The 26,843-nt window shown below is 38.0% G+C and overlaps 1 protein-coding gene across 5 annotated transcripts in view; it reads left to right on the top strand.

Moving 5' to 3' along the window:
- The window catches only part of LARGE1 (LARGE xylosyl- and glucuronyltransferase 1), a 277,729-nt gene that overhangs the window by 107,705 nt on the left and 143,181 nt on the right, over positions 1-26,843 (top strand). For all 5 annotated transcript variants that reach the window (XR_003990374.1, XR_003990375.1, XR_003990373.1 and 2 more), the window contains one exon: positions 25,620-25,921. Coding sequence is in view for 2 of the 5 variants with exons in the window: in XM_030477990.1 (XP_030333850.1) it covers positions 25,620-25,921 (302 nt within the window). In the remaining 3 variants the exon portion in view is untranslated. The remainder of the gene's footprint in view (positions 1-25,619; positions 25,922-26,843) is intronic.

A 26,843-nucleotide genomic window follows, 5' to 3' on the forward strand; every position in this document is an offset into this window, starting at 1 on the left:
CCAAATTCCAATTTGAAATTTCAGAAGTGTGGTCTGCTAGGGAAGGGCTAAGATGCAGTGGAGATCACTGAGCTCTGGGGTGCACATGCTTTATCTCTGTTAGTGCTCCCAGTCCTTCACCAAAATCACTGATATAAAGGAAATTTCAAGTATACCAGGCAAAAAGACACAGTTGCTGTCTTCTGCATGATGCAGGCCACAGGATTTCTTTTTTATTGGCTTTTACAGAAACTTATTCTTGATTTTAAAATGCACAGAGGCAGAAAATTGGTGGTGATTCTTGCTGGTTATTTCAATGCTTAATTACTCTTTTTTGCTCAAATTTGCACCTTGTTTCTGTCTTGCATTTTTGAAAAATGCAGTTATTAGCTACTGGTTCTTGTACCATTGTTTTACAATTGGAAAGGTCTTCTTGGAATGAGTTTTAGTATTTCTCATAGGTATTTAAGAATATGGGCAAATTGCCTATTAACCATACTTTTGTTTATCTGAATAGATTTTTGTCCTTCAGCAAATCATTCTGAAATATGTTTTCTAGGATTTGAGCCATTCTGCAGCTCTTTGCATCATCCTTCTTATCAAGTTCCTTGTTTAGTAAGGGTCACCAGAACAGAACAGTGTTCCATATTCTTCATGTATGTATACTGTATAAATTCATATAGGAAATTACTGAAGTGTAAAGAGTTAAGATTTTCAGAATATTTCTATTGTAGATGTCCTTGTAAAGAGGCTTAACAGTTTTGCAAAGACTGTGACTGTTCAGGCTAAAACTTTATATTTTTTGATGCAGACCCTATGCAAGATTCTTTTAATTATTTGAGAAAACTGCTTATTTTCCAGGAGAAGATAGTTTACCTTGCAAATATTGTGCAATCTCTGTTTAACAGCAGTTGTTTTCACTCTTTGTCCCTATTCTTGCTAATTCTGACTTTAAGGAAGTTACCCATTGAATTGAGTTTTCTAGTAGTTCTTTGCTTTTATGTTTGTTTCTTTCATGGTGAGGAAGGGACATGTACAAAGGAGTTGACTAAAATGCTGTGCAGATTGTCACAGGATAGGGGATAATACAGTATGTTCATTGCCTTGTTCTGATGTTATTTTCTGTGAGTGGGTGATTTAAAAAAGGCTTAACTGGAAAACCTCACACGTGCTATGGAGACGACCTTTCACAAGGGCAAGAGACCATGACATCGGGGAAAAAAAAAGATACACATTTGAGAAAATGCTAGGTATGAAAATCAGGTGCTGTGCAGGAGCAGCAATAAATGACCTGCCGCTGTTATTTCAGAGCGAACTGAGAAGGAGGGCTATTTCAGCAGATCAATATGAGCGTGTTGGTTTTATACTGGGGGGAAAAAAAAAAGAAATAAATCTAGAATTGCATTTCAGTGCAATAAAAGGCTTTGGTGTATTGTTATGACTGTTAATTTAAATGCACAGAAGCCAAGAACTTTAGAGTTACAGCAGCTGTGGGAAACATAAGTTGGTAATGTTTTACATACACTTCAGGGCATAAATTCCTTAGCATAAACAGCAATGCAAAACACTACATATGTGCCAGTAGAAAGAGTAATGGATGCTGTGGGAACCACGTATGACTTTGAATTTCTGGACTTTAAATTCAGAACCCCAGGACTGCACTCACTCACAGCTGTTTTCCCACTAAATATGTAAGGTATAGAATGAATTATGTCCTGTTCTAAAATACAATGCCCTGATTCTGCGTAAACTTAAGTGCTTACATAAATTCAAGCATCTAAGTAGCCACACTGCTTGCTATGTAACTTCTTCCTCATATGGTTAACACACATACAAGCTTTAACTAGGCTTAGTTACTGACATCTTAAAAACAGTGTAAACCAAGAAATGAAAATGAACATGTTATGCAAAGTGGAAGCTGGTATGTTTTCAGAATCACCTGACTTTGGATCTGACAGAGCCCTGTTGACCCTAAGTTTGAGCAGAATGGCCTAATCCTGAAAATTTTTGAAATTCTGGTGGACATAGAAGTTGCAATGCTGATGTTCAGTGTGGAACTGAGAGAATGTGTCTTGAGCAGTGTGCGTTCCCAAGATAACTAATTTATTTAGCTGATAGTTGCCCTTAGATGTGAAACTTTGAGGCAAAGAGCATGAGTCGTTGGTCCATGGCATGGTGAGGGAAGGGGCAAAGGGTTATAACAAGATAGCCATACAAGTCACCTCTTATGGCTGGAAGGAGGGAAGATCCCATGGGATTAAAGACTGTCTCTGTTACCAGCAAGCTCTGATTGTGCTGCAAAGTGGAAAGATAGATGCTATCTGCCCAGTGACTTTGAAAGGTACTGTATGTTTTCTTGAAAGACAGTAGCCTTAACTCCTTCGCTCTGCACCTGCTTCTCAAAGCACATTTTCTGTCTCAAGGCAGCTAGATTATGATTCTTGATGGTTTGTCAGTTTGGCTTCAGCTTCCTGAACTGCCTGTCTTGAGCAGCAGAGGGGATCAAGGATTCTCTGTGGATATTTTTGCTTTTAGCTAATAGTTAATACTGGCTAAGAATCAAGTTAATTCACTTAATGCTGTCTGAGTCTTTATGGCCTGTAGATCATCTAGTGCTAATGTCCCTACATTACATGTGCAATGTGGTTGTTGGCTCTGGTCATAGAACATTGTAATAAAAAGTAATAGGTTTTGTGTATTTTATTCTCTCCTTAACCCACCATTCATAATATTTACACCCTGAGCAACCCTCTGTTGCTTAAAGTGTGTGTATTATAAAATAATCTGTGTCCACTTGATTGATTTATTCTCTGTTAAGCATCATGTCTACATACTGTTGTGTTCATTTCTGACATGTTTAGTGTGACAGTTTATAAATACACTGAGTTGACTTCCATTTTCTTCTAATCCATCAAATCAGCCTAAACAGTAAGAAATTATTTCTCCTTTTAAAACATGTGTGGTGTGAGAACAAATCGATATTTCCTTATGTCTTTAGTGACCTTTCTGCTGATGGTTTTGTTGTGAAACCTCCAAGAACACACCAGAGTAGCAAAATACAGGGAACTTAGCCTGGGTTCTTTGCCTATATTTAGTAAACGTGGTGATTTAAGAAACAGCCGTGGCTGCGTGTTTTTTGTTTTTTGTTTCGTATCTATTTTTGTGATTTAACAAAGACTGAAAGAGACAGTATAAGAAAATCGGAATTTTTACCATTGATATTATTTGGCTAGGACTTACTTCAGAAAATCTTGATGAGCGGTCAGGGGAAAGGTTTATTTACTCTTTTAGTTTTAAAACTTTAGGGAACTACTTGTCAGACTTCCTCTACCTTTAACAGGGCTAAATGTACTTTTGCAGTCATTTAGAACCTGAGATCCTACGTAATTCCATTATGGCAGTTGTGAGAGACTGGAGAACATCACCGAGTATTTTGAAACTCATGATAGGAGTTTCATGTCAGTGCTTATAATATCTAGATGCTTTGCCATTGTTTCCTTTTATGACAGTTCATTATAATCTGGTTCTCCTGAATGATTGACAGTGGTTGACACATGGACTGGGTATGTATCTTCCCACTCTTGACGGCACTGTAGATTAAAATTACATGGGTTTGTTCCCAAAGAAGCATTCAAGGATCTTCTCAGCATGCTTCAAAAGGTGCTGATCAAAATCCTATTTAAAATCAGGAGCTTGAGTTCACATTAGCTGCCTCAGTGCCTAAATTCCAACACCAAAGTTAAAGAGAAAGAGGAACAGATAATTTTCTGTCTGGGCAGCCTGACCCAAGTTTCCTGTATAGTTGCTAGAAGGAGGAAGATGCACTACCTAAGTTCGGCAGACGGTAGTTGGCAATCTGAAATAACCTATGACTACCAGTAGCCTTTTTAGCACATAATGATAAGTATCAGAAGGACAGCTATGCCTATGAGCATACTAGTACAGTCTTTCTCTGCCATCACAGCAGCCAAGAGGGATGGACAAAGCTGGGAAAGAGACACTGCACACTTGCCAGTATAGCCAGTATTCTGGATGAGGTCTCCAGCCTCTATGTGGCCTCATCCTTTCTCCTCTGACATATCGGTGGTACTTTGGCCATGGTCTAGCCTTCAGGGATTTGGGAGGAGGAAGCAATGGAGAGGAGGGATGAAGCTAGCTGTCTGTTTTGTAGCAACTGTAACAGATGTATGGCAATGTGCTCTTCTTTGGCAGCTGCCAGCAGCAATGCTATTAGTTGCCAAGACAATTGGCAGCAGATGGCTTTGTCCAATTGTGCCATGAAATTCATTTAAACTAAAAAGATGGAGTATTGTAGCTGATTCATTATGAGAAAATGAGACTCCCTGTACTCTGATTTTATAAGTACTGAATTTCACAATTACAGCTGAGCATCCAAATATTATGTATCACCCCTACCTTCACAGCCCACCACCATGACCATGCAAAAGTGAGAAAAGTCTGGTTGTTTTTTTTCAGTGACGTTAAAGGAAGATTTCCTATGGTTACTATAGCTGCTAAGAAAACTTTTTAAAGTGGGATTGCAACCAAGGAAACTTTAGACCCACACTTCTTAATTTGTTGGGTTTTTTTTGTCCAATTACTTATCCAGTTCTTTATTTTGGCAGCTGACCCCATCATCAAAACAGTATTACATTGCAATATCTGAGTAAAAGTATATGACATCATTTTAAATACTTTTTTTTTTATTGCAAAATAATATGTGCTTAATGTAGTTCCTCTTCCAGCTTTTATTCTATACAGTAACAAGCATTGTTATGTGAGTTTGACCTGCTAGTCTTCACGGAACTTCCTGAGAAAAAGGAATTAAAAAAAAAACAGTATAAAAGAGGATGTTGAATTTATACTGTTTTAATGCTAACCTGAGTCTCGGAGAATCCAGTATCTCTATATAGTTTACAGTTTTGTTGCTAAGATAGACTTATTTAAGTAATAACAGGAAATGCCAGAAAGCCATGCTATTTTTCTGGCAAGAATAATCTACACTATAAGTGTGTACCCATTTTTTTTCTGACACTTGCTTTTTAAAAATACCCCAAACTTCACAAATTATATGATTGTTGGCCCATTTCTTTTAACTGAAGTAAAAAATTGTAGTTCTCACACTTCCGAAAGAAGGATTGAAAAAAATTTTTAAAAACTCCAAGAATATTTTGCAAAATTTATAATTTGAAGAAAAAAGCATATGCATTATTTTGGGTATCTAATAATTTTGTTAACTGCTTGGGCTAAATGCTGTTGATACCAAAAGTAAATTCATTATATTTTTAAATTTTTGGAAAGCTAAACCAGCTAAACAAGTTTGAGTATCTTTTTAATTCGTGTCAGATTTTGAATGTTAATTTAAAAGCATAATCTTAGCCATGCCATTTTAAGGGTCTTGGAGACAATTTATGTTGACTGGAAATATGTTTTTCAATTGTACCTGAGTGATTTAGGAGCTAGGGAAATAGGCCTACACGTCAGGCTCAACAGTATTCGAGAGATTTAGGAAGAGGCGCACAAACTCTGTTCTTATAACTAATGAATGCCATTCTATAGATCTCACTCCACGTCCCAGATTTTATGCATATGTTGAATAACTGGAAATTAAAAAAAAAAATAATAAAATCGATTTATAGGGTTGTAAAGGAAGGAAAATGATAGAGGAATTCCAAAATACTACAGTGGCCTAATCAGGGTCTTTTCTAAGAGCATTTCACCAGTATACAGTCATTTATATGTTATACTGGTAAAGCATTTCTAGCATGGAGGCAACTGTACCAGTAAAACCTCCTCTGTATTCATATGATAAGCTGCTTCCCAACAATGAAATGTACAGCTGGTGAACATGAGGTTTTTTTCTGGTGTAATTGTATGTACTCACAGTACTTCCACAAGGATAACAGTTCAGTCAGGGATTAAACATTTTCATACCCCATTTCATGGCTCAATGAGTATCCTCAGAAGCTTAGGTGTACTGCCTGAAAGCCTGAAAAGTCCCCCAAACAACAATTTGGTTCTTAGTTTGTTACCAAAGTAACAGGGCTTTTAATACAATAATATAAAATCATTAGAGATTGTTGGTTTGTTGCATTTCTTTATTACTTTCCTGATCTCTGCCAGAAAAAAGGTACTCTTAGGACCTCCTATTGCATTTGGAGCTGGTGAAACAAATGGGGAATATTTTAATTTTAATTAATATGATCCTACTTAAGAAGAAATTAACTAGCTGTTCTTCCAAAAATCTTTTTGTCAGTATTCCATATCCACATTACACATCAATACAATGATGGTTGATGTGTACAATTTTGTGAGGCTGCTTGGTATTCTTCTCTCAAATTGGCTTAACTACTCCATGGTGGCTTTGAATCAGTAGCACAAATAGTTCTGCTCTGATTCTGAAATTTCGTAGCACAGGCAGCCTCAGGGTCACTGCAATGAACTGAGCGGCCTAAATCTAGACTGCATTTATCAAGACTTATACTTGAGAGCTGACTGAAATACTTCGTTCTGTCACTATGTAGGGCAAGGCAGTACCCTGTCTCATTTATTAAAACAGGAAAGAGATTTCAGATTTCAATTTTGGCAGCATTTTCATTATTGGTATAATAAATATGAAGCAGAAGTTAACATCTTCAAAGCCAAATTGTTGCAGTACGACATAGAATTTATAACTGGACATGGTCAAACCCTTTAGTAGCAGCTATTGACATACAGAACATGTTCCAGGTTTGTGCGTTTTCTTCTCTTTTAAATATTCCTTGCATTTCCTGAGGCTTGTCTGCTTACAGGGCATTGGCAGGTACCTGTCTGTCAGAATCGATTTATAGTAAATCTTGGGATAGCATTTTCAAAAAGAATATTAAGTCTCACATTCAAGAGCAAAGTTAGTCAGTTAGGACTTACTTTTTAAAGTCATTTAAGCAATTTGAGTAAGGATAGATGCCTAAAGGTGCACTTACCTGAATTGTAGACACCTGCTTTTATTCGAAAATCTGCTCCTCTCAAGCCTCTCAGGCTCCTCAGTGTCTATTTCTTTTAAAGGAATGGGCTTCTAAATCATCCAAGCAATCTTTAAGACCTGATTTTTGTCAGAATGGTATAAATACATACAAAAAATCCTGAGACTAGAATTTCATTGGAAAGTTTCAATATAGGTGGGGTTTAAAATTAAATAATACTCATCTTCATCACCTGAATGAAAACAATAATTATAGGTCCTTTACTATCTCACTGTTCTTCTGTCCCCCAGTCTATACTGGAAATGGAAATGAGAAACAGGAAAAAAATAAAACATTTTTGATTGCTGGACTTTACTTGGCAGGTGGGGAATAAACTAACTTCAAATTAAGATTAAAAAAAATAGGTTTGGTAGAGCAAGCTGTTCTGGGAAAGAGTCCTCAGACGACTGTCTTAGTAATTTTGGCCTACTACATGAGTGATAGTTTCACCCTTATCTGAATTATAAAGGGAATCACCACTTCTTTTATTGAAGTTAGTAATTTTCTATTTTTCCAAAGAAAGTGTTGGTGGATATGTCACTGCTTATGAACAATTGTTCTTATATAGATAAATCCATTGGTTTAGGTTTATTCCTCATACCTCTGAGTAGGTCAACATTACAAAAACTTGAGGTGCTAGTCTCCGAGTTCTCTAGGATTTCATTGTCCTCCAAAACTAGGATAGGTGAATTTAGTAAGAGTAATATACCTGATGTTTAGATTTTCCTAAAATTCAGTATCTCTTTTTCTTCCACAAATTAACCCAAAGTCTAGCAGATATGTTTTTCCTTAATAAAATTTAAATTAACGTCGGTGTCTATGTTTGTCTTACACTCGATGGATATTTTTGACATCTTCACCTTAGCAGCTCCATTTCTGGGGTTCCATTATGATTTTTTTTCTGGTTCATATGTTCCCTATTCTAAATTGGCTTTGTGGCTCTCTCTCTTTTGCTATTTTCATTTTACGAAACAATGTATGAAATGCGACCTCAAGTTACTGATTTTCATGTTTCTGGAAGCAACATTTAGCTGCTCTCTGCATACTCCATTCCCCTAATAGTTTAAGTTCTTTTTCTTGAAGACATATATAAGCCCATGATTGTACGGTGCTCTAAGTTCAAAATTCTCCAAGCATTGAAATTCAGTCAGTAAGATAGACTCATTGTGATTTATTGGTAGCTTTAATTGATATGGTAGGAGTGGTCAAAAAAGGGAACAAGGGAACAATTTGCAGTCTGCCATTTATGCTACCTGTGTGGCATAGGATGGAAGTGTTCTTACACCACTTGAAAGTGCCATTGCCTCACCTGTCTGGACCTCCCACAGTTATGAAAGTATCATGGATTATTACTGTATTTTCAGTAATGTTGCAGCTGAACTGGTAAGTTCCAGATAGGGCTTCTTTTGTTTTTTCTCTAGAAGCCTTTAATAGATATGCATATAATGAGCATGCGCCAATCCCATACCTACCCTAACATCTCATATGTGACTGTATTGGATCAATTCCCCTGAGATACGAAAGTCTCCAGTAGTCACTTTTTCTCATTTCTTTCATGATCCATTTTTAATTGAGATCACTGACTGTATAAGCCTTCAGAGGCCCCGCAAGTTTTAGTCCCCTGAGCAGAAGATCTTTCCATTTCCAGGTGAGACAACAGTGCTCAGTAATAAAGGATGGGAAATTATATTACCTTGGCAAGCAGAACTCTTGTCGTCTGTGCCACCATCTTTTTGTTGAATTTACCTGTCCACAAGGATCTCTGTGAGTTCTTTTTGGTTCTTGTTTTATCGCTAACTCATCTCAGTACCTTCTTTTTATCTCCCCTAAAAGTTCTTCAGTAACAAATCAAAACTCATGTGCTTCAGAATACAATTCAAACCTTGTATTTCAGAATATAATTGAAAGCCTGCTATTGTCAGCAATGGTTTGTGGTTCCCAGTGGCATAAATTAGCTAGACTTCTCCTCATGGATCGTATTTTCTAAGACTTCTGAGTGGTAGCTCTGCTATGGCCATACTCCAACCCTTCTCTTTCTTGAGCTGCAGAAATGTGAGTCTTTTGAATATATCTGCTTTTGGTCGTGGCAAAGCCTTTGAGAGCATCCCTGCTCAGGAAAGGTGTGTGCCGCTGTTGTTGAAAGGGCATAAGCAAAGGTGGATTCCCTGGAGGCTCTGGCCCAGCTGGTTTAGGATGTTCGTGTTCCCTGCCTGTGCTTCTACTCTTTCTCCTAAGCAACTACTCATTCCCACTGTTCCCTTCTTGTGTAAGTTTCTAACCTTTGTGAGGCTGTGCTAAAACCAACATTTCAGTGTTCTGCATTAAAAATAGCCCATTCTTTATGGCAGTGGGGAAGAGAGTTTGGGAGTTTCTTAAGCATGTGTGTACTGCAGTTTGTCAGGCCATCACTTGTGCAAACTGGAACCGCTCTTAGAGTTTGTATGTCAGCTGCTTGTACATGCAGAAGTGCTTTTTGCTTTGTTCTGTCCTGTACACACATGGGGCAAATGAAGGTAGAAGTACTTCTGGTATTTCCTAATTTTTCAGAGCTTATACTTAAAATCCATGTATTCTTTCCACATAGTACTATTAGGTACAGTGTGGTATAATTGGTATATGTTCCTAAAATCTATTTCCCTCCCAGTACTTCTGTCCCCATTGCAGGAGAAAGAGATGCATGCATTCTTAGGATTTAATTTGTTCCCTTTCTGGCCGGGGATTTTGCCTGTAGCAGTAGCACAAGCTACATCCCTGTTCTCAAAGCAGTAGATGTTTCTTTTCTTTCAGGCACACAACACCAATCCTGAGCATTCCAGAACACAATGGTATTTTCCTTACTATACTTCTTCACATATGCATACCTTGAGAATTTGGTATATATCTCTCTGTTAAAGAGAAAATAAGTGAACAGCCTGCAGAGTACTAACAAATTATCCTGATTAGTTTTATCCATAAGTGCATGATTCTTGCCAATAGAAGCTATGCAAAAATCAGTTTTGGTAAGTAAAAAGAGATTTGGTTTCTCTTGGTTTTCTTACGTATTTCTCATATAAGTAGACTGTCATTAGCAGATGAAAAAAGAATTTTTGGCTGCTTCACTACTGCATTTAAAACCTGTAGCTGTAGCTCTTGGTTATGCCTGTAGCTCAGTGCCAGATTTACTTCACCAAAGGAAAAGCGCATAGAGAAAGAAAAAAAGAAATGTAAGATAAACTGAGTGTTAACAGCACCTCTGTGGTGTCTACAGGTTTTATGGTAAAAAGTATTTAACTGTAATTGTTGGGGTTTTTTTGCCATGGTGGGTGTGAAACAGCCAGGATTAAGAAAAGAAACAAGCATTCCTGAAGTCACACAACAGCCTGTAAAACCATCTCACAACAGACCCAGGAACATTTGAACAATATGGGAGCGCGTTTGTGACTGCTAGTAATAGCCCCTTCGGAATACAGAACTCACTCCCCCGTTGTATAGATCACTGTTTTACTGGGAATTGTGCCCACTTGAGCAGGTACTGAATTTTTCACAATGTCTGAGAATATTTGAAAGTGAAGGCTCAAGCTGTTATGTTTTAGGCTGAATTTATAGATGAATTTCTATCTAATTAGAGAATCCTCACCTAGATTAGATGCTTTATATCTTGAATACTTCTGTCACTTCATCCCCTACTTAATTACTTTTATTCTTCCCTAATTGAGTTTAGGGTAATAACTTTGATAACTCAGACACCATCTGGCATGGGAATATAGATTTCACAAGCAGAAAGCAGCAGAATTACACTTGAAATTCGGCTGTATTTGTTTCCTCTCTCTTTTTAAGAGAAATAATAAAATCCAGACATGAAAATATTCTCATTTTACAATTTTCAAAGAAACATGCACTATAACAAATCCAGTGATGTATAACTACAGAGTGTACTTTAGAATTCCTCACACATACTCATTCTGTTAAATAAAATAAATAATAACATGGTTGTAGCTATGCGATTGAGGCTTGAAATGAGGCTTATTTTCACATCTCAGTGTGCAGCTGATAAAAGCTCATCAGTTAGATTAGATATACCTGGGTTGCTCGGGGCTGAGTTTGGAAGGCATGAATTGATGAAAATTCATTACATAAGCATTTTACACTGCTTAATCCATAGAGCAGGATCAGCATCAGACTATTACGAGGGATTACAGTCTGCACAGCCACACAGAGGATGAATCTAAAATTTGCAGAAATTTCAAAATGAAGAAGGGAATCGGGAAATGCTGGGCTCTGAAATTAAGGCATTAAGGATCTTCAGGACCCGCTTAAGAACCATATCCAAAATGCCTGAACAAGAGAAGCATAAAAAGGGGGAAAAAATACCAAAAAGGGAAAAGGCACAGCCATGAAATTAAATACATAGTAATTGATATCTAACAGATTTGGAGGTTTATATTGTTGGCAGACTTAAAGACTTAAACTGCTTTGTAAGTGCTGTAGTGTGACAGAGTGGAATTGACATCACTTTACTTTGATTTGAGCATTTTTTTCCTGGGATCTGGACACCTTCTGAGTGCCCTAACCCTAAGAGTTACACCTCAGGGTGTACTGGGTACGTATCTGTGAAAATAACATGGTTTTCAGTATAAAACTTTCCCTGCAGAGCTGTTTCAAGGGTAATTCCAACAAAAATAAACAAAAAAAGCAGTAATTCAAATGATTGATGGTAAATATTTGCTAGTTTTGTGTGTTTATTTATCTGGTATAATACTCTTGTCTTGCAAGTTCTGCTAAAGTTTACCGCAGGCTATTTAGTGCTCCTTTAAATGCCCAGCAACACTTATGATTGTGTTAGTAATCACTCCTCAGATGGAATTGATGGCTATACCATGGCTGTCACAAGTTTGTCACAGGTGGTGGCCCTTCCATTTACCTACCCTAGCTGATGTGTCTGCTGTTACAGAATGTATGCATCATAGTAAAGCACAAGTCATTTGAACAGTCGTAATAAAAAACTGGTATTGCTAGTTCAAAGTGCTCAAAAGTCATAATTCACTATATCTAAAATTACAAGGCTTTAAGAGCTTTGTCTCCTTATATTTTTTCATTGTGACAGGTCATGGTTTTTTTCAGCTCTCTCCCGTGGAGATGAAAATGAGATTTTACTGCAAAGGAAACAAACAAGCCAAAACCACTGATATTTTCTCATGGAACTTCAAGCTTTGACTTTCCAATAAATCTAAAATATTGCAAGACTTTAAATATAATTTTAAGAACTGGAAATGCTGAATACAGGGAGCAAATTCTTTGCTCACTGTTGCATCTCGTGTGCTTCTTAATGTTCCAAGTTAGAACAAGATTTAATGACTGTCACATAACAGTAGAGTAGAATAGACCTACATGGTCTTTAGACAAGTCTGGAATTTTACTTTCCCTGTTTATTGGATTCAGTCAGATTATTCAGGAAAAGAAAGAAAAGCATTGTCTCAGGGAGTTTACAATAAATACTTGTGCTCATCAAATAAGAAACTTAAGTCGTTTCCGTGGAAGATACTAGTATAAGGTGCTAGTATAAATTTTAAATACATGCCTGGTGAAGTTACAGTTTCTCAAAACAGGAAAGACTGTCTCTCAAAACATAAGAAATCACATTCAAATGTCCTGCCAAGTGGAATTTTACCTAAGGGACAAAATGCATATTGTATACTGATAGAAATATAGGATTTTCTTCAGAGGAGCACGTGAAGTCAGAACTGGTACAACTCAATTTCCGTACAATTTTAATGATAGTTAAGACAATAAGAAGGCATGATGTAAGACAGTAAACTTGATAGTAATACCACAATAAAGTATTCTTATTCTGTTTTCTGCTTCAATTTTTCCTGGGCAGATGGTTATAATTTAGAAGCAGAAGAAGGCTGTTTTCTTATGTGCTGTAAGGGTATGTATTGCAGCAGCCTCTTCTCAGAGATAAAAGAAGGGTGAAGTAAGCAATGTCCTTCTAGCATTCAGTCCTCAACCTTATCCTGTGTCAGCTCTTAGCAGCTGATTCCTGTCTCTAGATTAATTCAACTTAATACAGGATATGTAACTGAAAATAATGACTAAGATCCTTGCCTTTTCCTGGAACACGATGGGAGTAGATGGGAAGGGGAGCTACTTTTATTTTCTCTTTCTCTCTTATTTTTTCTCCTGTTGTTGTTTCTTTTTTAGCTTGACCTTTAAAGGACTTTTACAGTTGCAGCATTTTTTTGTGTAGCTGACCTATTGGGTTTTTTTGTTGTGTTTTTTTTTTTTCTCCCATGTCTGATTGTTCTTTAGGCAAAAGGGGTGTTGATGTAGGGTTTTTTATATGAAACAATTTTGGCCAAGTCTCCATCTATTCTGCTTAGACTTCAAGATAACAAGAAATATTTTAAATGATAGAAATAAACCTATAATTACAGTAACAAAGGAAGATGGATAGGTATTTTAAGTTTATCAACAGCAATAAAGGGTAATTGGAAAACTGTAATTGACCACTACACACAACCCATTTACTCCTAAACACAAGAATTTTTGTAAATGTCTCCATCTTCATCTTCCCTTTAGACCAACACAAAAACTTGTCATAGACATCAATTAGTTCAGACGATAAGTCACTGTAAAAGGCTATGGCCATCAGCTCTGATCACAGGCTACTTAACAAAAGCATCATTAAAAACTCCATATTGTAGTATTTCATTTGTACTTATTAAAGAGGTCTCCCACAGTGTATTGTACTTTCGAGAGAAATTCCTGGAGATAATGAAAACTTAGAAAACAAGAGATCTACTTGAGAAAAAGAGAACGTGTTTATTTAAATACATACAGATCCTATTAATATTGAGCACTGATTGAATAAAGCAACTTTATTTTAGAATAGTAAGTAAGCATGTCGGTGGGGCTTAACCTCAATGTTGTCTTACACAAGTATGGGCATTTTCCTTAGGATCCTTATCTAGGATCCTAAACATACATTAAGATGTTTCTGTGCACTGGAGCAGAAATTTCAATTAGTATCACAGATATACCTCATCTATTACAAGACAAAGTCTTAGTAGGCTGAACTTATAAATCTTCCTATTAGTTGATGATATTTAACCTTAGTAAACTTGTGGCTGCTTGAAAAGGGAAATTTTCATTTGCTTGCTGCACAGGAAGCTCGGCAGGTTTGTGATGGGGCACAGGGGATATGGCCCACATTCTGACCCACCACAGAACAGCACTGTGTATATTTATGGTATGACATGAAAATGACTAACAAACAACACTATGCTGTATTCATGCAGAATATCATGAAATATTAGCTTATGCTTGTTTTCATCAAAGTCACTGAATTTTGCCTTTGAATCACTTGAAATAGAATTAAGTTTCTGATATGCTGTCTTCACTTTTGTAACAAAACAAGAGTATCATAAAGAGTAACTTCCTCATGTTTTGTAGGAAATCTAGGTCACCAATTGAAATGAAATCTGTATGTAGCTGATATATCTGATATAAAATCAATTCAGTACGTACCTATTTCTTTATAGAAGGAGCATCTCTAATATATTAAAGCTAAATAAAGTTTTTAAAGAGATAAGTGTTAAGTAAATTAATGCAAAAAAGAGGTTCCATGTTACATGTCAATGGAGTCTAGTCACCAAAAGTAGATTGTAGTTCTGGGGTGGATATCTGGCCACAATGAAGCTGATTCTGAAACCTCTGTTAATTTCCATGGGATTTCATGAGAATTAAGACTACATTTTCTACTTTCTTTGTTCGTTTTAATTTCACTGCTCCTTCTGTGTATATTATGGGGTTTGGAGATTTTAAGTAGAAAAGTATTATTTTATCAAACACAATATATTGGCCAGCTGTGGCTTTGCATTTGGAAAACATTGTGAAATAAGGAAATGTGAAAATCTATTTAGAATTCTACCAAACTGTATGGACAATTCATTGGTGTTTAATGTAGTTATAACTTCTGCAAATAATCTAACTAGCTGCCTTTAGTTAATCCGTGAACTGTTCTAGTGCTGGGGTTTTTTTTTAATATATGACTTATTTTTCTATCTACTATCTTAAAACGTTCTGTGTTTGATTTCTGATGTCATAGCCATGACAAGTAAGCTACCATCTGCATCACTGCTGTGATGTTTTTTTCTCTGCCAAGTGTATTAGAAATTTTGCTGTATATATAGTACATGACGATCTGTTATGACATTTTTCTTCATTAGGAGGGTGGGAAACTAACTCATGAGTTATTTTATCTCTTGTCATCAGTGAAGATAGATGTCATAACACTGATCAGCCTTCATGTGTTCTGAATGTGCTGTTATTTGCATTTTCCTCTCACTGTTCTTCAGGACTGAAGTGGCTGGAATGACAGGTACACCAAATGAAAAGGGCTGAGAATGTGTGGGGAAAATAGAAGACTCAATACTGAAAGATCTTAATATCTTATGCACTGCTATGTCATCAGTGAAATAACAGTGATGTATTTCATAATATACTAAACTAGAAGTATAAACTTGAAATATTTCTGTCTGCATAATATTCAGGTACATTTAGAAAGAAGAGAAACCATTGTTTTGAAAATTTGTTCTTTGCTACTTGCCTTTATGTATATCTGTGCTCATATCTGTTGCTGTTGGTTAGAGCTCTGTGAGATCTGAAGGTTCTTACAGATCTGGTTCCTGTAAGAAGAAAATTTCTTTTCTGGAAGAAGTTTTGTGGTGTAGAATTTGGATTTTTTTATTTAGTTACTCATTTATCCTTGAACAATTCTTGATGCTCAGTCAGTATTCAGGCAATCTCCTTTTCCAGCAACATCAATCAAAATACCAACGCATGGTTCTCTGATGGCATCTCTGTGCCAAGGGAGATTAAGGGATATACAAGCTTTCCATCAGGCTTCAGCAGCACCAATCAGCCTGAACTAATATTGCAGCATTTCTGTATATGTGTTGAAAATTAACTTTGGAGATTGTGTGTATCAGTGCTACCAGGTGACTTCTAGCAATACACATCAATTTTGCTATAGCTAAATTTTAAACTATCAGTTAAAAGCCTAAATGCTGGCTTTCAGAGGGGCTGCCCACCTGCATTCCCTTAGACCTCCCATGTTTAACCAAAGCCAAACTCAGTCGTCTTTTCCTTTACTATTCACTGCTGTCTGATAAAAAAACATTCAGGTCTGTTACTAGTAAGCCTATGATGGACTGTGTGTGGTACAGTAGCTACATGGGAGCAGGTAGTTGCATTATGGATTCCATAAAGATTTTCCCAATTCTTTGCCACATTTCCTTATCCCTAAAGCAAATTTAGGGATAAATTCACAGTTCCTATGAATTCCTCTGGTATTAAGCATAGCTGGGCATGCCTTGTGTGTCATATAATGGTGAAAACGTGAAGGGTTGCACACATAAATGTAATCTACCCATTGTGTGTGTTTAACTGTTTTCTTGATACTACAGTTAATCGGGGGGGAAGGCTATGACTGATGACCAAGAATCACATTTAGGAAATAAAGTTCTGATCTGGAGAAAGTGAGATGAGAAAAGGCTAACCAGGGAACCACATAATGAGACTCCTTTGGAGGAGAGGGCCACATCTGGAGGTCACTAGGATTAATGAGCTGAATCTGTCCACTGGAGTTTCAGCATGTCTTTTAAAGTGACCAGGTTGGCTTGCCAGAGAGCAGTTGTTACACATTTTTCAGGTTGTAAGGAAGCTTAGGTAAAATTTTGCAAGGAATATGCAAAACTCTGTCTTATATTATTCTTATTAGAGATATTCTGGAAGAAATGAATGGTTGCATTTTTCCTGTTATGCAGGGTTAGGACTTTTTTTTGCTCTAGCTTGTAGATGTCAGTATGTGTAAGTGCATTTCTTCTGAATGGTTGGCCTGATGAGGGTAAGGAAGGATATGCAAAGCAGACTCTATTGCCCAGGTTCCCCAAATCCAAGTGCTGTACAATCAGGAAATGCATTATCGCATCCATTGTTGCTTCAGCAGGGAAAGCGTGCTTTACATATGCAAATACTGCTCAGAAGTTTAACTTAATAATTATCAGCTGGAGACTCTATTGATGAGCAGCTGAGACTAATCATCAGCAACAATCTGAATTAACTACTACTAGGCTTTGATTGAGCGCACTTGTCTGATGCCTGTGGTTACTGTGGCAATTGTAGAAACCTATAGGTATTTTTGTAATCTTTTCTAAGCTTATAGATAGATATTTCTTGTACTTTCTGTACTTTTAAAAAACACTGTAAAATGCTGCATTTTAGGCTTTTTCCCTTCCTATCTCTTCCACAGTGTTTTACTGAGCAGGAGCCAGCATAGATGAGTTTCATTCTTTTACATCCCACTGCCATGAATGACAGTCACAGAACTGTGTACAGCTGCAGGGATGCATTTGGGCACATGCTTTACCTTAAAGAGCTTGTAATGGCTGCCTGCTATTGATCATGTGTCCTGCTTTATTGGGGCCTCAGAAGTTACCTTAACACCAAGCTCACACCTGGACATAGAGAAATCTCTGGGCATAAGATATCCAAATGGTTAATGAAAAAAGAGATGCAGCTACTCAATAGGAAATCTTCAGATTAAGAGGATCCCATTGTCTTCCCTCCCACTCCTACTGTACACCAGGGAGATTCAGCTGGCTACAAATACTTACCCTGCAGATATCATTCATATGCCTTTTCCTAAGTGTGCCTTATTATTCACATCACACTCCTACAGTCCCTCCACAGCTTCCCTTCTAATTATTCCCTGCTTGCCCATTCCTGTGAATAACCAGTGGCATTCACCCACATTCTGCAATTTAAGGCAGTTAGTAGTCCATCCTACTACAAATTCAATGTCTCATTTTCCAGGAGGTGCCACAATTTATTTAAATTCATCTGGATTATAACTCTGAAGATTTATAATTGAGTTGCAGAAGGTTTCAGCTTTGGCGCAGAGACACCCACTAGACAGTACTTTGTCTCTACTGCTGTAGTGGAGGTGGTAGAGGGGAATGCTTCAGGGCAGAGGCAATCAGACTAGCTCAAACCAGCTCCACTGATGGTTTAAACAGAGTTTAAAACAGATGCTTTGCACTGCAGGAGGTAAGAAGTGTTGCATGACCCTTTGGGTCAGCTAAGCTGTGGGAACAGTGACCTCTAACTGAATGATAATGATCTGCAACTGATCTAAAAGGGGTCGTTTATATGTGCCTCTAAGTGACCACTGCTAATTGTGATGTGGCTGTTTGTAATAAAAAGTCATTGCTAATTGATGGCTGGTCATTGGCTCTGTAGAGAAGTGCTTTTGCCAAAAATGCTGTAGACAGCACCTCTGAGCCTGGCTAGGGTGGTCAAGCACAGAAGGGGTATTGACCCTCCTCTCCTATTACCAGGTTCCCTGCAGTATACTTGCAGAGTGGTGTTGTAGGAGTTTTCCCTGCAGTACCCATTCGGTGTCTGAACATTTGAGTCTTCTGAGCTATCACATAAGTCTTTACCTGCATTCAGAGTTTTTGGGAAAAAAAAGAGAGAATATCCCTCTAGCTTTGTGGAGAAAGAGCTTTCTTTTCTCCTCTGTCTCCCTCACTTCCCCAACTGCTACAGAAAAAATCAGCCAAAAAATCAGCATCTTTACAGGAACGAGACTTGGAGAAAATAACAATTCATCAAAAGCACAGATGGCTTATTTAGAATCTAATAGGTATTAAACCATTATTTTCCCCAAGCTTTACTCCTGATATTGATAACGTGTTATCTTTGCCAAGTTCTCCTCTGATAGCATGTTCTGTTTGTCAAGCCAAGTCCCTGATAAAATCTTATTTTCACTCAGTGCTTACTCTGATAAGACATTATTTTCTTACATCTCCACTCCCAGTGGAAAGGGGGGAAATGTTATTTTTAGTCCTTTTCTGGGGGAGGCATATATTTTGCCAAGGCAGTGCAAAGCAGGGAGAGCAAGAATGAGAAGACAACAGAAGAAAGAAGAAAAGAAGTTGTTGTATTCTAAACAAGGGAATGAGCAAATCATTTTAAGACTTAGGGGCTTTTGTTTTAAATTTGCTAATAAGCTAACATTCATAACATTAGCTAATAAGCTGATATTTCATTTGAAAAAAACCTCAAACTATTAAAAAGAGCAACATCCATTTTCAGGAAAGATGTATGATATGTTAAGATTTTCTTTCCCTCTTTCTTTCTGTGTTCTGTTGCTACATGCTTTTGCTTTACCTGGAGTCTTTTACTGTTTACCATCCCTATTATTCCTGTTAGAAGTACCAGAATTAGTTGACCTAGCCAACACATAAACAGCTTTCTGCAGCTATGCAATGGGATGCCATGATTGACAGTACAGTGGCTAACTCTGAGACACAACCCCTTCTTCATCTTGTGTGCAGAGCAAATGCAGCAATGTGGAGAGTGGTTCTTGAACCATTCTGTTTAGTTAATTAAAGAGACTTGAAGGTGTGTCATGAACAAGGCAGAGGAATGTAGAAAGAAAAGGGACAGGTTTGTAGTTTATGAAGTCGAATCTGCCTTGGATAATTGTTTCTGTCTCTACTACTGAGTTCATTACATGATGTTCATAAAACAAAGCTATTACAAGCATCTGCTATTTTTTTCCATTTTCTGGGTTTCCAGCTTGCAGACTCTTGCATTATAGAAACCTTAAGCATATATTGTTACATACACAGATGATGAGGTCTCTTCTCTGAACAAACGAAGTGCAGAAAAGGTGCTTATTTGTTGAAAAATTACATCAGAACTCAATTGTGCATCTAAGCCTCGTATTTTCTTTAGGTGTTAATGACTCCAAACTTCTCTGCCCTGCTTGTAAGGAGAGACTGATAGTACCACCTTTCCCTCAAATAACTTTGAAGATTAAGTCACTGATCCTTGTGCTGCATTCAAGTGTTATAGTGATGAGCATCATAGGCCAATGAGGGAATAAGTAAGTCCTTTGGAAGAGCAGGGTATGTGTGGTCACAAACTGAATGATGAGCTGAAAAAAGCTACTGAACAGCTGTGAGCACCATCCACCCTGTGCACTCAGTGATGCCAGGCTTCTCTGGAAAGAAAGTGCAATTGATGATCCTGTCATCATGCATAAGGGAATGACAGCAAATATTCGCTTCACCTCTCACTTGTTCCCAGGTTCAACTTCACTCCCGATTTCTCTTCCTCCTTCCCCCTTCCTGAGCAGCTAAGGTCAGGGAATGGTGGTTGTAGTCAGTTCATCACACGTCTTTGCTGTTCCTTCCTCCTCAGGAGTGGACTTCTTATACTCTTCCTCTGCTCCACCGTGGGGTCTTTTTCTGGAGAGCCCTCCATGAACTTCTCCAATGTGAGTCCTTCCTACAGGCTGCAGTTCTTCATGAGCTGCTCCAGTGTGGGTCCCTTCCATGGGGTGTGTCCTTCAGGAACAGACTGCTCCAGCATGGGTCCCTTCCATGGTGTCACAAGTCCTGCAGCAAACCTGCTCCAGCGTGGGCTCTTCTCTCCATGGGGCCACATGTTCTGCCAGGAGACTGCTGCAGCACAGGCTTCTGTTGGGGTCACAGCCTCCTTCAGGCATCCCCCTACTCTAACATGGGGTCCTCCCTGGGATGCAGGTGGATATCTGCTCCAGCATGGACCTCTATGGGCTGCAGAGGACATCCTGACTCACCATGGGCTGCACCACAGGCTGCATGGGAATATGCTCCAGTGCCTGGAGCACCTCCTTCCCTTCTTCTTGACCACCTTTGGGATCTGCAGAGCTGTTCCTCACTGACGAGCTTGGCCTTGGCCAGCGGGGGGTCCATCTTGAAGCTGGCTGGCATTGGCTCTATTGGGCATAGGGGAAGCTTGTAACAGCTTCTCACAGAAGCCACCCCTGTAGGCCCCCGGCTACAAAAACCTTGCCACTTTGCAAACCTAATGTTCTGTGAGTGTAGGGTTTTTCTGTGTGATATATTTAATTTCCAAATCCACTAAATGTAGAGGACTATTCTGTTCAAGGAAAGGGCAGTGGGAAGGTATCTCCCTGTATATGTATATTGCAGCAGGCAATAATGTGATGCTTTAAGTAAGGCTGGCCTGCAGTGGAAATTAATGGTTCAGGTTTGGGTTGAATAAAACGTGTTAGTATGTGCTTAACTACCATTAACAGCAGTGGAAGTGAACACAGATTTAGCACTTAAAGGACAAGCTGAAGTGCGTAAGTGCAATTACTGTTGCCTAAGTCTAAGGCTCATGGTTGATGGGCGTCTGGTGTGGAAACAGTCCTTACAGTGAACATGTAATTTAGCACATATGCTATCCGTGCCAAATCCCAAGAAGCGCTTAATACTTATTATTATAAAATAATACTTATTATATATAAATAAGCTGATGAGAGCAGCTTTTCTGTCAGAGCTGAGGAAATTTGTTTGAGCAGGTTGAAAAGGTTTGGTTGCCATTTCTTGTGCTGTTTCTATCTAGTGGACATCAGCCTTCAGCGTGTTCACTGTGACATCTTTCAATGGCACAGCTTTCTACCACTGAAACTTGGAAGCATAAGCTTATAATTGCCTCATGTCATGTTAGAATGAAGAAATTCTGTGTTCACAGATCTGTAGTAAATTGCTTAGACTATATTCCACTATTACGATGGTTATTTGGGGAAGGTTTTCTACTTCCAGCTGAGATCACACTTCAGTGATTCGGAAAAAGGTGTCAGAGAAAAAAAATGTCTCAGTGAATGTGGGAATAGTCACCTTGGGATGCCTTAACACCTACTCTTGGAGGTATATATCTTAAAGTACCAAACTGTTAACAAAAAGGACTTCATTCATAGCTGTCTGTAAAACCAATACCTACCAGAGCATCCAACTGAGCAGAACTGCATAGAGTACTAAGGTTTTAGATGATTAAAGCTGAGCTGAGTGGCTCCAAAGGAAAACAAATAGTTTATTTGCTTACACAGAGCTTTTATGTCTCCATAGTTCTGACTGCAGTCTTCTTATTTTTCCTTTCCCTTGGGGTCCATGGAGTTTTCTACAATGGTCTTTATGGCGAAAAAAGTAATTGGAGTGAACTTCAAATGATTTTGCTCGTGGCCTTAACAGGGGGAAAGTCATGAGGGTAGTTGCCTGCTATCCCAGTTCTTTCTGCAGAATGTTGGCTTTTAGTTAAAATTGTTATACTGATAGTCCTCAAAGCGCTCAGTGATAATGTGAATTTTCAAATGTGAACAAATGTGAAATGAGGAGTGGTGTTTTCTTGTATCTGTAGTCAGACAGGCTGAAATACTATCTGTGAGCAGCATAACTTGCTCTTATCTCAGAGGCAGCCTAGAGTTCACTGTCATGAGTTAATTCATTATAAAGGCATTACATGCTATTAGATGGGATGAATAATAACTAAAGCACATAGAAATGTCTAGAACTTGTACAGAGGCCAAAACTCCAGAAGTTTGCACTTATGAGAGCAAAAGAAATGTAAAAATTTAAGGAAAAATATCCCACAACATACTACATAAATTTTTCCTGTCTCGATTAGTTCCTAACAAAATTTTAAGCATTTGAGTTCAGATCAGGGTCATCTGAGAAACTCAGTATCCCTGCCTCTGTGCTTGTCTTCTCCTCTGAATCAGGGTGAATTTCTCTTTCCTACACTCTGCTTCTTTCTCCCTTACTCACCCCTGCAGTTAACCTTTGGCTAAACTGCTTTCTCTGTGGGTCTTTCCCCAGCAAGCTTCCAATGCCACTGAGGCCTTTTCAGGACTATCACCTCTCCAAGTCTGGTAACTACAAAACAAGGAACTTGATGTTAATGTTTATCCTTTATGTTTTGCATGAAAGAAAATTCCTCTGCTTCAGTCCTTATCCTTTCAATTAAACTGTGCTGGATTGCTTTCTATAGGCTTTATTTCTTTCAGTGTCTTAGGGTGCTCTGCTTAAGTAAGGTGTAATGAAATCTCTTGCCTTAAATACAGGTGACTCCATATATGCAGATGCATTCAATAATCCATAGAATTCATAACTTTTCATATTGTCAAGCTTTCTGAATTGTTGGACTGATTGTGGTGATAAGTCATTGACCGCTGTCAACTATGAAATAATTATTCAGGTTTGGGTTTTGTTTAGTGGACAATGGAATTTTGCAGGTCATTTTTATTTCTTTGGTACAGTTGTAATAGCACAAGAAGTCTGAACTAAAAGGCTTGAACCACACACAAAAAAAAAAAAAAAAATCTGAGACTTTCAAGGCCCAAAATTAAGCCCAAATGAAGAATAAAAATTTATAGCTTTATTACTATTTATTGCGCCAGTCGAAATTATACTACTTGCTTCAGAGCACAGCAATGTTCCTTGAAGAGATCTTCTCTCCCAAAGTCATACAGACCTTGTTATGCTTATGTTACTTTGTTTTGATTTAGATTTGTTAAAAAGTGTCTAGATATCAGCTCAGATCACTCTGCCAGTTACTTAAAACTATGAAACTCAAGTGCAGTGCAATCAGTTAAACTCTTCTACCAAGCAGCACACACAGTCAAATATTAGTGGTCCCTTATATTAGCTCACTTACTCCTTCTTCAAAGATGGACTGACAAGAATAAGAAGAGATAAATGACATCTGTATCATACTGGATATTCACCAAGTAGGGAGTTTTGATGATTGCCAGTGAAGTCTTTGGCTAGATTTGCATGATAATTGTATGTCTGATGCTAACACAGATTGTTTGGTGTGTGGGTGAGTAGGGGTGCTGGTTTTCTTTTTAGCTAATAGTATCTACACAATATACTCCCAGTAATGGTAATGCAATATAATCAGATCCAAATGAGTTTTAGTCTTCCTAGCTTGGGTGTCAGCAGCTGAGAAATAATACAATTTCGGTTCCATGCCTTCCAAGCTGGATGGAGAAAGAGAATTCTATGGTTTATTTCACTTCTAATTGTGGCATAGTTCTATCCTTAATGTTGACATTTCTCTGTTGTTGCACCCATGATTTTCAGGCTTTTCAAATCTGTCATTTAGTTTTTAATAACCATTTGCTTGAGCGTTCACATTCCAAAATATCAGTGGCCAAACTTCAGAATCTGTCTCGAGACATTTTTCAAGCTCAGACTTATCTATAAGCTTTGCTAATGCGAAAAATACTAAATTAGATTTTTTTTTTTCACCCCAGGAGAAAGTCTGCAAACAAATGCAAGATAGTCTATCCAAATGGTGTATTAAGACCAGGATAGCTATTTATATAGATAACAGGAAGTGTATATACTGGTATACCTCAACGATGAAAGTTAGAATTGAGGTTTTGATTTCTTTAGCTGTTTTTTCATGAACTCAGTTTAGAGGACTGCTCACTATTCATGTAAACATGAAACAATGGAAGAGAACAAGCAATGAGCAGTTCATTATAGCAGGGAGATAGTTTTGAGTCAGAAGGTGAGAAACGTACTTGATAAGGAGAACTGCTAAACAATAACTGTATGATTTCCATTTTCTAAGCCACTGAGGCTGGTGTTTATTTGATAAAGCCAAAGGGACTCTCTGCATTGGAAAAAATTATTAAATAGCAAACTTTTTTTTTTTTTAATATAAGCAGGTATAAAGTTATTTCAGAGAAATACCTTAGTATAAGATACTCACCTATCTTCACTGTAAAGGAATGTCTTGTTAGTTACGACACTGTAGATAACTCTCCCCGTCTTTGCTCTGTTTCAATTTGATTTCAATTGAACATTTTGAATCAGTAGTTTAGTTTGAGGGTTTGTTACCCGCATATATAACTTTATTAAAAGTTATGTGAAAATATGTCTCCTTTGAAAACACATCAATTGCATCCCTATTTGTCCTCTTAAATTTTGGCAGCAATGATGTACTGGGAGGTGATGGTAGACTGTGTTGTAATTGTGGTTCTTGATTATGGACCTTGGTTTTAGGTTAATTTATCTTTTTTTATACTTTATATCTAGCTCATTATTTAATGCTGTTTTGAAAAATGAGGATAACTTTTGAAAATGTGAAAACAAAGTGTTTCCTGTTTCTAGAATGTAACTTTTCAGTTAAATGTGTGGAATTCAACCATTTTGATTTTTTCAAAATTCCCTTGTTGTCTTTTTCAGCCAAAATACTTTCCAGAGTTTGACCTACATGTATATTGAATGTTTCTGTCCTTCTGAGCCTCTCATTTCTCAGCAAGCACATAATACTGTGTTGCTGAATAAAAACCATCTGCTCCTCACATGTGAATCAGCTGGGGCCACTGTTTGGCACAAAATGGTAACCAAAATGCTGTAGCTTGACTGTGGAGGAAATGGGGAATAGGAAAATTATTTTGTCTCGCATACATTTCTAAAATCTATGTAGCTCTATATTAATTGTTTTCGTATTGAATTCTTCTGGCTTTGACTGTCTTCCCAGACTAGAGACTGGCAGGCAGCCCTATCCAGAACAAAACAAACACATGCTTATCTTTTAGTGTGGTATTAAAATTAGCAGGACCTGTAGCTCAAAGAACTTTAACATTTGTCTAAATTTACCATGGTCTTAAGCATTGCCTTGAAGTGACAATTCTGTGTAAAATGTGTCTGGATTTGAAACACACCCCTGCCTCACAATGCTGGCATTAAAGGACAACGCAACTCTAAGTATATTCTGACAGAAGTGCTCTGTTTCCTCCTCTTGCAGATGGGAAGCCAGTGTCGCTGTCTCCACTTGAATCCCAGCCCCACAGTCCTCGGTACACGGCGTCGAGCCAGCGGGAGCGCGAGAGCTTGGAAGTCCGCATGCGGGAGGTGGAGGAGGAGAACCGCGTGCTTCGCAAGCAGCTCAGCCTGGCACAGAGTCGCAGCCCCTCGCACCACCGCGGCAATCACTCTAAAACCTACTCCATGGAAGAGGGGACAGGTGACAGCGAGAGCCTGCGGGCTGGCATTGTGGCGGGGAACAGCTCTGAGTGTGGGCAGCAACCAGCAGTGGAAAAATGTGAGGTAAGTAAACAAAAGGAACCTGCCAGAAACACAGCTTCTTAGATTTGATCCTTCAAGGACATTGCAGATCGCTATCTCCTTCCCCCTAAAACTTTCTGTTCAGAAACCAGCCTCTTTGAGGACTACTGGGTGCAACTTTTTAGATAATTTTTAATTATTCTTGAAAAAAAAAACCAAACCAAAAACTTTAAAACATTTAATCATCTGAATATCTTTTGAGTTATTATTTGATCAGAATTCTTTTGTCTTTCATTCTTGTGTCCCCAAACCTGGAGTAAAAATGAAAGCCTTGTTCCAAGCTGACTTCAATACAGCTGTGCTGATAAAACCTGTGGCAAATTGACCCCATGCGTTTCTAAATGAAAGTGCCACAGTGCTTTCAAAAGCCTTATTCCTTTGTTTGTGTATCTGTACTAGAACAGTTCAGGTTTTACCATTAATTAAATTGTGGCTTGTGGAGCCAGCCTGTGCTTTTGAGTCACTTTGAGGAGTGTTTCTGGATGATACTGTGGAATGACCTGCTTTGCATGAGCTGTGCAGAAGAGGTGTGGTTAGCTGCAGGGAACAGAAGATCAGTTTCTAAGAAAGTTTTGGGGTTTTTCTCTGGTTTGGTTTTACCGATTTTATGCCAGTAGTTTTGTGGATGTCATCCAGCTACGTAGTTGTCAGTTATCTGAATGATGACAGTTCCAAATATGGATAGATCCAAAGCAGGAAGCCTGGCTTAAAGGCCTTGTGCCAATCCCAGCTGGTGAAGATATCAAAAATAACTTCCTCCATTTATTTCTACAAAGAGGGTAATACCGTATCACTTTTTATCTTGCTTTCTGCTGCTGGGAAGATAAAAGCTAAAAGAAAGTAAGTGGGAGAGAAAAAGAAGTCCTAATTATCTCTTTAAGTAAAGTCTACTTAGTGGGCAAAC

This window comes from Strigops habroptila, chromosome 3, assembly GCF_004027225.2.
Source record: "Strigops habroptila isolate Jane chromosome 3, bStrHab1.2.pri, whole genome shotgun sequence".
Lineage (NCBI taxonomy): Eukaryota > Metazoa > Chordata > Aves > Psittaciformes > Psittacidae > Strigops > Strigops habroptila.